This window comes from Neopelma chrysocephalum, unplaced genomic scaffold, assembly GCF_003984885.1.
Source record: "Neopelma chrysocephalum unplaced genomic scaffold, ASM398488v2 Primary Assembly neopelma1_97265, whole genome shotgun sequence".
Taxonomy (NCBI): domain Eukaryota; kingdom Metazoa; phylum Chordata; class Aves; order Passeriformes; family Pipridae; genus Neopelma; species Neopelma chrysocephalum.
In genome coordinates, this window is record NW_020925906.1 from 22,039 (window position 1) to 38,197 (window position 16,159).

Genomic DNA, 16,159 nt, shown 5'->3' on the forward strand with positions numbered 1-16,159 from the left:
TTTTTTAACCCTTTACTGGCCTAGCCTGCCTTCTAAAGCTTTTGAGAGTGGCGATTGGGGGGGGTTTCCTACATTGTCTTTTTCTTTTAACATTGTTAACACAGAAATTTATTCTTCATCTCATACCTAATTCACTCTCCACCTCTTTGTTTTGACCCACAGTTGTGTAAATGAGGAATCATTCTCTGTGTGCATTTAAACAAAATAAAAGTTTCTGCAGCAACTTCTTTGTCAAACATCTTGCCTTTGTTATTCTGTACATGAGGAATCACAATCTCTGAGTATAATAAAAGACTTGAATTATTTTTCCAGATTCTCGCTGCAAGAACTTCCCTGAGGCTGGAGGGCAGTGCCTGTGTGCAGAGGAGAAGGGGTAAAGAGTCCTGGTACAGGAGCACTGCCAGGGAGCAGCAGCTCTTGGGCTTTTCAGAGATGCTCTTTTTCCACTGCCTCCCTCTCCTTTCTGCTCCTTGCCCAAGGCCTGAGTGCTCTGGCAGCTCAGTCCCTGCTGTGTGTCAGTCCTGTGACCATGGGCAGGGACAGGCCCTGGGTACTGCTGGCACAGAGCTGGGCTCCTTAACATCATTTCCATCATGAAAGGGGATCCCCCTGGGCAGTTCCTGAAGACTTTGTTCTTTTTGAAAGGTTGGTGTAAAGAACAAGGCCAAGGAACAGACTCTCCAAAGTCTCATTGCTTTGCTTGTTTCCCCATTCAGTCCCTGCAGTGAGAGAAGTGACTCACTGGGGTACTTGAGGGACTGAGGGCTGGTTCAGATGTTCTGTGCTGGTGGCCAGTAGCAAATGGTCTCCAAGTCACCTGCCTGGGGCTCTGCAGCTTGTGGAGGGCTCTGATGGCAGGTGAGGACTTGTCTGTAGGAAATCAGGAAGTGCAGGAGAGCACAGAGGATCTGCAGGGACAGCCCATCCCATCCAGTCAGCAGGGAATGGAGCCCTGGAGCAGAATCCTGCCCAGGGTGGAGTTACCAGAGATCAAGTCCTAAATCTGCCTGTGAACTGGTAAAGGAGAGTTCTGCAACCCCAGGGGATGCAGCAGGAACAGAGAAAGGACTCTGGGGAGTGACTCGTCTCACCCGCAGTGAACTCCCCTTGTGCCTCCCCAGTTCAGGGAGGGCTGTACCAGAGCCAGGGGTGGGCTTTCCAGGAGGGTGTCCTGAAGAACTCTCCAGCCCACAGGCTGGATGCAGTGGAGCCCTGCCCTGCCCTTTGTGCCATTGGAAACAGCCCATGGTCCTGCCCAGCCTTGTTCTTGGCTACTGAGCCTTCCAGGACTATGGCAGAGGGTGGAGAGGAGTGATCCCCATCCTGCTGGGTCTGCTCCCCACCCTGACCAGCATGGCCAGTGCAGGGTCAGCCCAGGGTGCCACAGCCCCTCCCTCTGCAGAGCAGCACCTCCAGCTCAGGGCCCTGCAGGGATCCCAGGCTGGGATCTGCAACTGGCCAAGGCAGCCTGGACACACTGACCTGGGCCAAGGGATGTCCCTGCAGAAGAGCAAGGGAGCATTTGTGGGCCTGCAGAGAGGAATCCATGACACAGAGACACCTCTTTCTGCAGCCCCCCTGGGGACAGGCTGCTCTGTCCCTGGGCCAGGACTCTGTGCTGGGCTGGGCAGAGGGGCTGGCACTGAGGGGCACAGTCAGGCTGTGCTGGGCATCTCCTGGAGGTGACACCAGGGCTCCTGCAGTTTCCCTGACCTCCATTTCCTCCCGCCATGCTGAGTGTGCAGCCCCTGAGCTGATGGGGATGCTGAGACTCCTCTCTGTGCCCCAGGAGCTGCTGTGCCCTTCAGAGGGGCTAGGGCTGGGGGGGGAGTGCCCAGAGCTCTGCAATCCCCTGGGCTGGGCACTGCTGTGGGGCCAGACCAGACTGGGCTGCTCCACCAGTTGACCTCTCTGATGAAATCACTTCTAATTTTCTCCTGAAGGACCATGAGAATATGTGTTGTGTCCTGAGCACTAAACTACAATTGTGGGATAATAGAAAAGGTTTTGGTGTCAGGGATATGGAGAAGACTGGGCAGTGTCACTGGGAGACCTCTCCCAAACCCTTGGAAAGGCCAGAGCCAGCCCAGAGCTTCCTGGGGCCTTGGCAAAGGCAGACATGGAACCAGTCTGCAAACAGGGCAGCAAGGAGGGATGAGAGAGTTCCAGACTGCTCAGGCTCAGCAGGGAAGGGGATCTGGCAAGTCCTGCTGCAGCCATTGCCAGGCATTGGAAGGACAAGGCAGGGATTGCAGAACCCCTGTGGGAGGGAAAAGAAGGGGGTGTTGTGTGTCCAGACTTTATCAAGGCCCTTGACACGGTCTCCTGTGTCTCCTTAGAGCCAGACTGGTGAGAGCTGGACTGGGCAAGGGAAACATGTGGTGGGTGGGAAGTTGAATGACTGAGGAGGGTCAAAAGTCATGGCACCAATTCCTCTTGGCAGCAACTCCCAGGTGACATCCATCAGGGACTGGCCCTTGACCATTCGTATGGAAAATCTTTTTTATGTCTCTGGATGATGGGATGAAATGCACTATCCATTGTTTTGTGGATGGTGCCAAGTTGCAGCGAGTCTGTGAGAAACCTCATCTAGTTAATGGTGACTCGTACCAAAACTTTGGTCAAGATAACTGAGTTGGATAAACTTGTCTTGCCATCAGGTGCCCAGTAAGGCCCAAGACAATGAAGGAAACACCCACAGGTCAGAGGAAAAGGCAATTCAAAAGGGGGGCAAAAAGACTAAACACAACCAAACCAAACCCAAACAAACACAGAATGACAGAATATGCTGAGTTGGAAGGGACTCACAAGGATCATCCAGTCCAACCCAACTCTTCCATTGCCATCTGCCCCCACCCCAGCAGGCTCTGGAGCAAAGCACGGCTGAGGTCCAGCCCAGCTCTGCTCTGACAGAAAGAACCTGCAGTCAGGGACAGGAAGAGGACAAAGTCTTGTTTAACCAGCCTGAGGAATAACAGGCTCAATGACCTCCTGTATTCCTGGGCACTTGAATGACCCTGTGGATCAGCTTTGGTCGCAGTGAGGGGGCTGCAGGTTTCCCTTAGGGAAGAGGAGATCAAGAGTTGACTCTGTGTCAGAGAGAGCCAGTTTCAGGTGGCTCCAAAATGGACCAGCCAGTGCCCAAAGCTGAGTCAAAAAGCAATTCCAGAGGCACCTCTGTGATAACCCTTTGGAGAAAGGATAAAATCCAGGGTGCCGTAACCCAGAGATGAGTGAGAGAAATGTGGGAGAAACAACCCTGCAGGCACCAAGGGGAGTGGAAAAGGAGGAGGAGTGAGAGAGAGCCTTGGTGGGCACCTGGCAGCCAAAAGCCAACCCCCCAACCCCTGAGAGCCACAGCTGAGCCCAGCACAAAAGCTCCTTTAGGTCTGGAGGTTCTTTGCAGCAGCTTTTTAGCAGAGCTGCCAGATGGGCCATCAAAGGGGATGCTCAGCTGGGTCTGAAACCTGGGTGATCCTTGTCAGCCTTGGCTCTGCAGGATAAGAAAGAACTATAGAATCCTAAATAATTTGAGTCATATGAGACCATTATGGGTCATCTAGTCCAACCCCCCTGCAATGAACAGGGACACGTTCAACTAGATCAGGTTGCTCACAGCCCTTTCTAACCTGGCCTTGAATGTTTCCAAGGGTGGGACATCTGACATCTCTGGGCAACCTGTGCCAGTGTTTCACCACCCTCAGTGTAAAAAACTTCTTCCTTATATCTAGTTCAAATCTGCTCTTTTTTAGTCGAAAACCATTATCACTTGTCTTATTACAACTAAGTCTGTCCTTATCCTTCCTGTAAGTATGATCTCAGGAGCTCCTGACAAGCCTTGACCAAACCAGCTGAGCAATGAAGAGCCCCTGCACTGGACCAGGGTGTGGGGAAGTGTCCCTGGACTGGACCAGGTGCTCCTGGATGATAAAGGTGGGAACAATCCAGAGCAGAACATCTGGGGAACACGGGATAATCAGTCATCCCATGAAAGCCTTGGAATATTTCCTGCTTGAATTGCAGCCCAAATGGAACAGTTTGGATACAATTCCCAAATATTTGGGAAACTCCAAAATTACTGACACGAGGATGGAAATTCAGCAGATAACTAAAGCCAGTCACCTTGGGAGCCCACAACCAGCGGGGCTGAGGGAGGCCCTGGCAGCTCCCCAGCACCTCCCTCTCAGTGGGACACCTCTGGCAGCCTCTCCCAGCTCAGGAACCCTCCAGTTTGCAACACTCCAAAGACCCTCACTGATGCCCAGGACAATTCTGATCCCCCTCAACAAACACTCCTCCAGCTGTGACCCTTGTCTGTTGGGAAACACAAAGGTATTTGGGGGAGTGTTTCCCTGACAAAAAGGAGAATTTGGGAGAGGGACCTTTCCACACCCAGCTCTTGATGTGTCCACACATCTCTGCCTGGGTGTGGGTGTGAATTGACTGTGGTGTGAATGTTGTTGTTGTTGTGAATCTCTAATTCAGTCACTGTTAAAATTGTAGCAAATGCTATTGAATCACTTGATAACTGTTCAACTGGTCAATTATTAAGTTCTACTAATGCTTTTTGCTCCCTTGCCTTTGGATCCAAATCCTTTGCACCCTGACTCTCTTGCATCACAAGGCTCTGTGTAGAACATTCTCTTTCATTAAAAAATATATATTTTTCATGACTTGCACTTCAAAATCTTCCTCCTTAGCTAAACTACAAAACAACTCTAATTAGCTGTAGAAGTCTTGAAGACTTGAAGACAATTAAAGGAAGGGAAATAATTTGTTTTTCAGTGTTTGAATGGATCCCACAGTTGCATGGATGATGCAACTGATGGAGTTGCATCAGCTGTCAATCCAAGATTGACCATGTCAGAACTGGTGAGGTTGGGGGGTGAGGAGCAAGGTTGATCATCCAGGGTCAGTGTGGATCTCCTGAGGAGACACTCAGCATCAAGATCACTTGGAGAACACCTCTATCACCTCTCCTCTGAACTAAAAAATATCCATCATTGAATTAAAACAAGAAAAGTACAAACTTTGAAGACTTGTTTTGAAATTGCCTTGAAGACAATTAAAGAATCATAGAATCATAGAATCATAGAATAGGTAGGGTTGGAAGAGACCTCCAAGATCATCAAGTCCAACCCCTGATCCAACTCCAATTACTATATCATGGCACTAAGGGCCACGTCCAATCTCTTTTTAAAAACCTCCAGGGATGGTGAATCCACCACCTCTCTGGGTAGGCCGTTCCAATGTCTGATAACCCTCTCTGTAAAGAATTTCTTCCTAACATCTAACCTAAACCTCCCCTGGCAGAGCTTGAGCCCATGTCCCCTTGTCCTATTGTTGGTTGCCCGGGAGAAGAGACCAACCCCCGCCTGGCTATAACCTCCCTTCAGGTAGTTGAAGAGAGTGATGAGGTCGCCTCTAAGCCTTCTCTTCTCCAGACTAAACAACCCCAGCTCCCTCAGCCTCTCCTCATAGGACTTGTGCTCAAGTCCCTTCACCAGCCTCGTTGCTCTTTTCTGGACCCGCTCCAGCACCTCAATGTCCTTCCTGAACTGAGGGGCCCAGAGCTGAACACAATACTCAAGGTGTGGCCTCACCAATGCAGAGTACAGGGGAAGGATCACTTCCCTGCTCCTGCTGGCCACACTGTTCCTGATGCAGGCCAGGATGCCATTGGCCTTCTTGGCTACCTGAGCACACTGCTGGCTCATGTTCAGCCTCCTGTCGATCAGCACCCCCAAGTCCCTTTCTGCCTGGCTGCTCTCCAGCCACTCTGTCCCCAGCCTGTAGCGCTGCAGGGGGTTGTTGTGGCCAAAGTGCAGGACCCGGCACTTGGCCTTGTTGAACTTCATTTCATTGGAGTTTGCCCATCTCTCCAGTCTATCCAGATCCCTCTGCAGAGCCCTCCTGCCTTCCGGCAGGTCGACACTCCCTCCCAACTTGGTGTCATCTGCAAATTTGCTGATGATGGACTCAATCCCCTCATCTAAATCATCGATAAAGATGTTAAAAAGGACTGGGCCCAGCACTGACCCCTGGGGGACACCACTGGTGACCGGCTGCCAACTGGATGCAGCTCCGTTCACCAGCACTCTCTGGGCACGGCCCTCGAGCCAGTTCCTGACCCAGCAGAGAGTGCCCCTGTCCAAGCCGTGGGCTGCCAGCTTTTCCAGGAGTATGCTATGGGAGACAGTGTCAAAGGCTTTGCTGAAGTCCAGATAGACCACATCCACAGCCTTTCCCTCATCCACCAGGTGGGTCACCTGATCGTAAAAGGAGATCAGGTTGGTCAAACAGGACCTGCCCCTCCTAAACCCATGTTGGCTGGGTCTGATTCCTTGTCCATCCTGTAGCTGCTGTGTGATTTCACACAGGATAATCTGTTCCATAACTCTGCCAGGCACCGAGGTCAGGCTGACAGGCCTGTAGTTACCCGGGTCAGCCTTGCAGCCTTTTTTATGGATTGGGGTGATATTTGCCAACTTCCAGTCGTATGGGACCTCCCCAGTGAGCCAGGATTGTTGGAAGATGGTGGAGAGCGGCTTGGCAAGCTCTTCTGCCAGCTCCCTCATTACCCTAGGATGGATCCCGTCTGGTCCCATAGACTTGTGAGGATCCAGATGACTCAGTAAGTCACTAACTATTTCCTCCTGGAATACAAGGGGACTATTTGGTTTCCTATCTCTGTCTACCAGCTCCAGAGGCCAGTTGCCTTGAGGGCCACCTGTCCTACTGGTAAAAACTGAGGCAAAGTAGGTGTTAAGTACCTCAGCCTTCTCCTCATCTTTATTAACTATGTTTCCCTCCAAGTCCCTCAAAGAATGGAGGTTTTCTTTGCCTCTCCTTTTGTTATTAATGTATTTATAGAAGGACTTTTTATTATCCCTAACAGAAGTGGCTAATTTAACTTCAAATTGTGCTTTTGTATCCCTGATTTTCTTTCTGCATGATCTAGCTGTCTTCCTGAATTCTTCGTAAGTAGCCAGCCCTTTCTTCCATAGTCGGTAAACTCTCTTTTTATCCCTGATTTCCTTCAGAATCTCCCTGTTTAACCAAGCTGGTTGTCTTCCCCGCCGGCTTGCCTTTCGGCACACCGGTACGGCCTGTTCCTGTGCACTCAAAACTTCCTGCTTAAAGCACATCCATCCCTCCTGGACTCCCTTGTTTTCAAGGGTTGTTTCCCAGGGTATGCTCTGGACTAGACTTCTGAATAGGTCAAAATCTGCCTTCCGGAAGTCCAGCGTAGAGGTTTTATTGTTGTTTCTCCTTGAATCTCTGAGTATTGAAAATTCTATTATTTCATGGTCACTGTTTCCCAGGCGGCCTTCAACCAGTACATCTCCCAACAGCCCTTCTCTGTTTGTAAACAGCAGGTCTAGCGGGGCCTTACCCCTGGTAGGTTCATTTACCAGTTGATGAAGGAAATTGTCCTCTATACACTCCAGGAATTTCCTAGACTGCCTCTTCTCTGCAGTATTGAGCTCCCAGCAGATATCTGGCAGGTTAAAGTCTCCCACAAGGACAAGGGCTGACGATTTCGAGACATCTGCCAGCTGCTTGTAGAATATTTCATCCCCTTCATCATCCTGGTAGGGCGGTCTGTAACAGACACCTATGATGATGTCGGCCTTGTTGGTCTTTCCCTTGATTCTGGTCCACAGGCAAAGGAAGACAAAGAGATCCTGAGGGATTTCTGCATTTTAATGAGCCCCATGGTGTGTTTGCAGCCCAACCCATGATGCTGAGATACTGAGAGAAGATTGAAGCAGCTGCTGAGGAAGTCAGAAGCCAAACTGCAAGTGCCTTGAAGCATTGCTGGGCCCCACTGAGGGCAGGCACTGACAAAGCCTCCCCAGGGACTCCTTGGAGCAGCTCCTTGGAGGCCAGGAGTGCAGGCAGACAAAGGCTCTGGGCAGGCCCCTGCAATGCTGAGCAAAGCCTGCCTTGGTTTTGTGGAGCACAAAGGCCAAGGCCTGAGCCCCAGGCCCTGGCCCAGCAGATCCTGTCCCTCCCGGCTGGCTCAGGGCTGTTTGGGGGCAGTAGGATGGGAGAGGGAGGAACAACCAAGGCCCAAAACTGGGCAACCCCTGCCAGGCTGCTGAGGGAGGGGCAAGGCAGAAACCAAGTGCAGAACCTGCAAGGCAAGTTGCTTGTGGTGACCTGAGTGGCAGAGGCAGCTGCCAGAGGCAAGGGGACAAAGGCCTGGGTGCCTTTGGGCCTTGCAGCCCTGCCAGAGCCCTTGGCCATCTCTCCTGCAGGCTGTCCTGGCCTGGCCCTGCTGTTGCTCTGGCCTTGCAGGCTGCACACACCCCTCCTGCTTTCCCACCCCCCTCCCAGCAGCATTTCCAGATCCTCACTGATGTCTCTGCACCAGTTCTGGCTGTTCCCTGGAACACAAAGTCATGCCATCACCCTCTTAGTGACCTCTGGCAGCATAAAGTTCCTCTTTGAATAACATTCCTTTTTCCTCACCTTCAGTGTGAACCTTCCAAGTTGCACTTTAGGGGTTTCTTTTTCTTTCCAGCACCAAGAAAAGCTCCATCCTGTCAGATCTGCTCTAGACCCTCTCCAGTTCTTCCTCATTCCTCCAGAATGGGGAACCTCACAGACAGACAGACCAGTCCAGATGTGGTGACACCAGGGCTGAGTCCAGGGGGGTGACAACTCCCTTGTCTGGGTACCCACACTCCCCCCAAGGCAGCCCCATGTGCAGTTGGGCTTAAATCAAGGGGCCATTCTGATTCTTTGTAACGTCACGGAATCAAGTGGCACCATGACACTGCAGGGCCTCATGGAACCAAAGGAATGCAGGAACACTGTGGAATCTCATGGAACCAAGGGACCATTGTGACAAGGGCCCATTCCATGACTCTTTGGAACAAAAGGAACTCTGAGACATCTCAGAACCCCGTGGATCCAAGGGGCCATAGTGACACTGAAGAGTCTCATGGTGCCCACTGTGCCTCCCCAGAACTCCATGGAATCAAGCAGAGCCGCTGCCTCCCCCCCGCCGCCGCACGGACCGGAGTCGTCAGCTCTGCCCCGCTTGGACACCTCTGGAGTCACCGTGTTCTTGGGCAGCACAACTGATCTCAGACCAGAGAGTTTCCCAGATTTTGCTTTGCCCCCTCTTTCCTGTGGTTTTGTTTTTTGTTCTTTGTTCATTCAGGAGGAAAAGAGGGAAGGGAGGCACGTATTGATCCCTATTTTTATCTGTTCACAAAAGGGACTTGGGTCGGGGGGGAGAGAGGAGGCAATATCTCTCTCTGCTGTTGCTTTGAACTGTTCTGTTGGTATTGCTGTTTTTGCTGCTATATTTCTTGGCAGTAAACTCTTAATTTATTCACTTATACCTCCTTGTATTTTGTCTCTGTGTAGTGGTGGGGAATAAAAGGGGAGTGAATTCATTTTATTGGAGTTCCTGCCCCAATATGTGTCTTTAAACCAGGACAGGTTGCTCAAGGGCTCCCTGAAATTTGGCATTATCCACAAAGGACTTGAAAATACATTTTGTCCCAATATATAGAGACCTTTTCTGCATTGGTGTTCAAGGGCTGGTCACTGAGGGATTTCATGAGGAACTTGCTGCCAAGAGGACTTTGTACCATGGATTTTATTTGACACTCTTCATTCAGTCAACTTCCCACCCACCACATGTTTCCCTTGCCCAGTCCAGCTCTCACCAGTCTGGCTATAAAGAGACCACAGGACACAATGTCAAGGGCCTTGATAAAGTCTGGGCACACAACATCCCCTTCTTTTCCCTCCCACAGGAGTTCTGCAATCCCTGCCTTGTCCTTCCCATGCCTGGCAATGGCTGCAGCAGGACTTGCCAGATCCCCTTCCCTGCTGAGCCTGAGCAGTCTGGAACTCTGCCAACCCTCCTTGCTGCCCTGTTTGCAGACTGCTTCCATGTCTGCCTTTGCCAAGGCCCCAGGAAGCTCTGGGCTGGCTCTGGCCTTTCCAAGGGTTTGGGAGAGGTCTCCCAGTGACACTGCCCAGCCTTCTCAATATCCCTAACACCAAAACCTTTTCCATAGCCCACACTTCCAGAGGAGTGCCCAGGACACAGCACAGGTTGTCCTGGTGGTTCTGGAGAATGAGAAGGGATTTCTTCCTCGAGGCCAACCCCTCCAATTGGATTTGAGTGCAGCATTTTCCCCGGTGCCTCCCTGCCCTGAAGGTTTGTGGCCATCAGGCTGGAGCTGAGGGGGTTGGGCAGGTGCCTGAGGAGGGTGTAGAACAAGGGCTGTGTCCAACTCTGCCAGGAGGGCTGTGCTGGGCAAGGCTGAGGAGGCTGCAGAAAACAGTGGCACTGGGGAGGTGAGAGGAGCAGGTGGAGAGACCTTGTGCCTGCCCACGCTGGGCAGAAGCTGCCCCAGGATGGCAGCTCTGAAGCACTCACAGGATGTCCCTGTGAACAGGAGGGGAAGACTGGATCTGAAAATGAAACCTGGAAAGCAGAGAGCAGGAGTGTCATGGTGTCACTGCAGGAGAGTTCCAGCCCTGCAGCAAGGTCACAGAAGAAGTGACCCTGTCCATGCAGTGGCCTCAGAAGATCCCACAGCATCCTGGAGATGCTGTAAGGGAGCCCAGCTCTGCTTCACAAGTTCCCAGGGCCTGTCCCTGCCTGTGCTCCAAGGGCTTCCAGCCCCCAGGACTGTGGTCAGAGAGCACTCAGGCCTTACAGCGAGAAAGGGGCTCAGGAGGACAGTGTGGAAGTGGCAAGAGAGCAGCTCTGCAAAGACCAAGCCCTGCTGCTCCCTGGCAGTTCTGCTGGGCTGGGATTATTGTCCCCTTCCCGTTTGCAAATACCCCCTGTCCTGCAGTGTGCTGTCCTTTAGGAACATCTGAGAAGAAGGATCTTGGACAAAGAAAGCACTGAAGGGTCTTCTATTGTGTTTAAATACTCAGCGAGCACAAATCATCATTTATACAGTCTCTTGGTCAAAATCAAAAGGTGGACATAAAATTAGAAGGCAGGTGCCTAAGAATATTTAATTGCAGAGAAAATTATTGCAAGAAGAACCTGATGACCTCTGAGAAAAACCTGAGCAGGAAGGCTGGGCCATGAAGGAGTTCCATTCTGAATGCTACACACCACGAAACAGGCACTTTATTGCTCCTGAAAAGCATCCAGTCATCATTTTCCTCAGGGCATCCTTGAGCTCCTGATTCCTCAGGCTGTAGATGAAGGGGTTCAGTGTTGGAGGCACCACCGAGTACAGAACTGAGAGGGCCAGATCCAGGGATGGGGAGGAGATGGAAGGGGGCTTGAGGTTGGAAAATATGGCAGTGCTGCTAAACAAAGAGACCACAGCCAGGTGAGGGAGGCAGGTGGAAAAGGCTTTGTGCCGTCCCTGCTCAGAGGGGATCCTCAGCACAGCCCTGAAGATCTGCACATAGGAGAAAATAATGAAAACAAAACAACCAAAACAGAAACAGGCACCAACCCCAATGAGCCCAATTTCCCTGAGGTAGCCTGAGTGTGAGCAGGAGAGTTTGAGGATGTGTGGGATTTCACAGAAGAACTGGCCCAGGGCATTGCCCTGGCACAGGGGCAGGGAAAATGTATTGGCTGTGTGCAGCAGAGAATAGAGAAAGCTAGTGGCCCAGGCAGCTGCTGCCATGTGGGCACAAGCTCTGCTGCCCAGGAGGGTCCCGTAGTGCAGGGGTTTGCAGATGGCAACGTAGCGGTCGTAGCACATGATGGTGAGGAGGGAAAACTCTGCTGACATGAAAAAGGCAAAGAGAAACAGCTGTGCGACACATCCTGCATAGGAGATGGTCCTTGTTCCCTGGAGCAAACTGTGCATGGCTTTGGGGACAGTGGTGCAGATGCAGCCCAGGTCTGTGAGGGAGAGGTTGAGCAGGAAGAAGCCCATGGGGGTGTGCAGGTGGTGGTCACAGGCTACGGCGCTGAGGATGAGGCCGTTGGCCAGGAGGGCAGCCAGGGAGATGCCCAGGAAGAGCCAGAAGTGCAGGAGCTGCAGCTCCCGCCTGTCTGCGAATGCCAGGAGGAGGAACTGGGTGAGGGAGCTGCTGTTGGACATTTGTTGTTTCTTAGCATAGGGCCTGTTCAGGAAAGGAACAGTCAAGACAGATCTCTGTGAAAAAGCAACTCCATTTCTAAAAGAAATCAATGTGTCAAATGTCACCAAATGCACTGCCAAGGAGTCAGTTTTGCTCTGCTCCAGGGGGACATGGAACTTTTTTGATAGAGCTCTCACACACAAGGAATGTCAGATGTAACAGACCTTGAATACAAAAGTTCCATCTCTACACCCATGACACAGAAAAGCTGGGGCTGCAGAGCAGAAGCTTAGTCTGACCTTAAAATAATTTTGCCTGTGTTTTCTATTTTTACCATCACATCTGGGGAAGGTTCTTTTCCACTGCAGGAATCCTCATTTCTATGGTCCAGCACACAGTGCTCAGCAGAGTTGCAGGGAAGGGCCCCCAGAGCTGCCTGAACGCCCCCTCCCCCAGGCCTTGGGGCCACTTGCCCCCCACTCCCTGCCCAGGGCTCTGCTGCCTGGAGCTGTCCCTGCCAGCAGCTGCTTCCCTGGGGCCAGGGTTGGGCCCTGCCAGTGCTGCCAGAGCCCATCCCAGCCCTGGGGGCTCAGCTCTGCCCTGCAGAGCCCTCCCAGCAGCACAGGGCACTGCCCAGAGTATCTCTGGCTGGGCAGGCTCCGATGGCAATGTCACAGCAACCATCGGGAGGCTGGAAAAGTAACACTTATGCATCTAAAAGACAGTTTTTATGTCTGACAATCTCAGGTTCAATCTCCTCTAATCTAACAGAGTTCAAGTTTCAGTGTCTCCTCCTGCACTCAGAGATTAATTTCCCTGTCAGAGTCAGCACCCAGACAACCCAGAGTATAACACTGAAAGAACTGGTTCATTCTCTTTAAGGTACCCCCTGTCTGTCTGTGCCTCTTGCAAATACCTCCTGGGAAATTTCCTGCTTTGATCTGGAGCTCTGACCAGCCCTCATCCCTGCAGCACACTGGAGATCAGAAGGACTCTGCCCTGCTCTGCCCTCCCAGGAGTTGTTCCTTCCCCACAGCCCTTCTCCCCTCGCCCCGTGGCAGCTCCTTGGCCGGGCTGAGAGCTGCCCCTGGCAGGCAGCAGAGTCCCTGCCCCAGCACACAGAGCCCTGGGGGCAGGACCCTGCTCTGCACCACAGCCCTGGGCACCCCTGGCTGCACCCCCACCTTCCCAGCCCACAGCCAGCCCTGGCACAGGGAACCTTCTTGCCCTGGGCCTCTGAGGGGGCAGCAGCAAGTCCTGCTCTGCAGCAGCTTCTCCTGCTGCACCCCAGGAAATCCAGCAGAGCCATCCTGACAGCTCCTGCCACTGCTGGCTTTTGGCAGCTGGGAGAGGCACTTGCAGGAACTCCCCTGCACTGCTCTGCAGCCAGAGCCTGAGCGTGGCAAAGGGCTGGCAAGGTTCCTCCCCTGAGCAGCTCTGCCCTGTCCTCCCACCCCAGGATCCCTTCAACCTCCTGCTCCCTTCTCCTCTCTACCCTTGCTGCCTGCAGCTCCTGCCCTGCTCTGCCATATGGCCACTTCCTCTGCACTGCAACAACTGGGAGAGTCCTGCTGAAAGATCCCAGAAGCTGTGGGATGGGCCAGCTTTAGGAGATGCCTCCAGGAAGGCAAGCTGAACTTTCCTACCACCAGAGAATTCTTCCTTCAAATCCTTGGAAGGTTTCTGCTGTAGTGAGAGTTCAGTCACCTCCCAGCCCAGGCTGCCTCTCATCTCTCTGCTTTCTCTCCTGTGCCCTGGGTGCTGCAGGCAGTGCCCTCAGCCCTGCTGGGCTGTGCAGAGGAGCTGCTCACCAGCAGAGCTGTGTCTTTGAAGCTCTTCTTGCTTGCCAGGAGCTCCCTGTGTGCCAGGAGCCCGGCCCAGCTCAGCAGCACAGCAACAGCCCCAGGCAGCCCTTGCTCTGCCCCTCTGGGCTCCCTCCAGCTGTCCCTGGGGCTCCAGGGGAACCTGCTGGCACACAGCTGAAGGAAATCATGATGTTCCTTCTCTCAGCTGGGCACAGACACTTCTTTCAGCACTGTCATTTCTCCAAACACACACAGAGTTAAGTTCAAGAGGCCCCTTTTCATGTCCCATCATTAGACAGGAAACCCAGACAGTGCCCAGGAGGGATCTTCTTCACCTGCACTGAGGGAAAGGGACTCAGCTGAGTCAACAGAGGTGTCTCCTTGTGGCTCTGCAGACCTGGGGCCACAAGGACACTCAGCTCCCTCCACAACCCCCATGGGCTGGGATTCCTCCTGCCCCACTTCAGTGGGCCCAAAACAGGCCCCTGCAGGTGACTCCTTGTCCCAGCTCCCATGGGAATGAAGGAAGACCAAAGCCAGGAGTGACCTGCTGGGACACAAAGCCCTGGTTCCTTCTGAGGGGCCAGAGGTGACCGAGATTCCTGCTGGGAACTGCAGGCTCCAATGGAGCAGTTCCTAGGGACAGGGCAGCAGCTGTGGGATCTTCTTGGAGGCTGCTGGGACATTGCTTTGGCCAACTTCAGTGGCAGAAGGTGCCCATATGTAGGACAGGGGAACCTGTCACTGTTCCTTCTGTCCAGGGCAGCCCCTAGAGGTGTTGAGGTGACCAAATGGAGTCAGGTGGTACAGGGAGAGAGGTCTCTCTCTTGTTCTTTATCAGGGTATTTTCTACATATCCTTGAGTACAATGGCAGTTGTCTCCTGGACATCCCTTCAATGCTGAATCTCATTCAGGGCAGCTGAGCCTGGATTGAACAGCCAAAAAGGGGCCTGTAGTGCCAGGGGAGGTGCCAGGGCTCTGCAGCACAAGTGCAGCAGCTGCCATGGACAGCACAGGGCCTGTGCAGGAAGCCCGTCCCCATTCCCAGCAGTTGTGGGACAGGCACCACCCAGGGCTCCTCAGACACATTGGGGGCCTTTGGGGCAGGGAGTGAATCCCAGCCCTGCAGGGACACAAAGGCTGTCCCTTCTCTGCCCAGCCAAGGCCAGGCCAGGCACGAGTCCAAAGCACATCAGCCCAGGCTGTCCACACTTGTTTCCTCCCTCTGCTGGTTCTGCTCTCCCCCAGCATTTCAGCAGCATGTGCTGATCTCCTCAGGGATCAGGCCTGTGATTTTCCCCCTGGGCCTGAGTCCCAGCATGTCCACCCCCAAGGCCATTGTCAGCAAAGCCTCTGCACACCCCAGCTCTCGGGGCTTTCAGAGCAGCTTTCCCCACTGCAAGTCTGTTCTTACCCCCGGTGCCCCCGCTGAGGGGCTGCAGCCAGACAGGTCCCAATGCCCTGCGTGTGGGGCTCAGGCAGGAGGAACTGCAGCCCCAAGTCTCTCTTCCTTCCACTTGCAGGCAATAACAGCCCAGGCCTGCTGAGACAGTTCCCAGGTTGCAGGGCTGTGATGGGTTGGGAGAGAAGGCCAAGGAGACACAGGAGAGAAAGAGCAGGAGAGAGGTGTCCTCAGTGGGAAGGAGCTTCTGGGACCTGTGGAGCTGCTCTAGGGGATGAACAACTTGGGTGAAGTTTTGTGGGTGAGGGTGAGAGGAGAGACTGGTTTGGGTGACATTGTGGAGTGAGACAAAAAGCCCATCCAAGTTCGCTTTGATAACCCTGGAATTCACTGGAAAGGCACCAAGACAGGATACAAAGAGTCCCAGAGGTTTGTGCAGGGTCTTGGTCAAGACAGCCCTTGGGACACAGGCCTTTAGAGCACAGCTGGCAGGTTGGTGGGCAACAGGGAGGCTCATCTGCATCTGCTTCTCTCCAAAAGGAACCAAGAGGTTACCACAGAAACTGACGGTAGCAATGGGAATGTATGGTGCTTGCCATGGTATACTGGCCATAGCAACAGGAATGTATGCTGGTTGCCATGGTAACCGTCTGTATCAGTGAGAGGTATGATGGTTGCCATGGTAACTGACCACAGCAGTGGGAATGTGTGATGGTTGCCTTGGTAACCAACTGTACCAGTGGGAAGTATGATGGTTGCCATGGTAACTGACTGTCGAAACAGGAATGTATGATGGTTGCCATGGTAACTGACCGTAGCAACGCAACTGTATAATGGTTGCCCATGTAACTGACTGTAGCAATGGGAATGTATGATGGTTACCATGGTAACTGACCATAGCAATGAGAATGT

General features: G+C 52.9%; 1 protein-coding gene across 1 annotated transcript; it reads right to left on the bottom strand.

Annotated features, from left to right (window-relative positions):
- Positions 1 to 11,150: 11,150 nt before the first annotated feature.
- On the bottom strand, positions 11,151 to 12,059 carry LOC113961554 (olfactory receptor 14J1-like; the record flags this gene model as incomplete). Its single annotated transcript, XM_027671970.1, has 1 exon — positions 11,151 to 12,059. A coding segment is annotated over exon 1 (909 nt), but the record flags the coding sequence as incomplete, so codon positions are not given.
- Between the last annotated feature and the right edge of the window lie 4,100 nt (positions 12,060 to 16,159).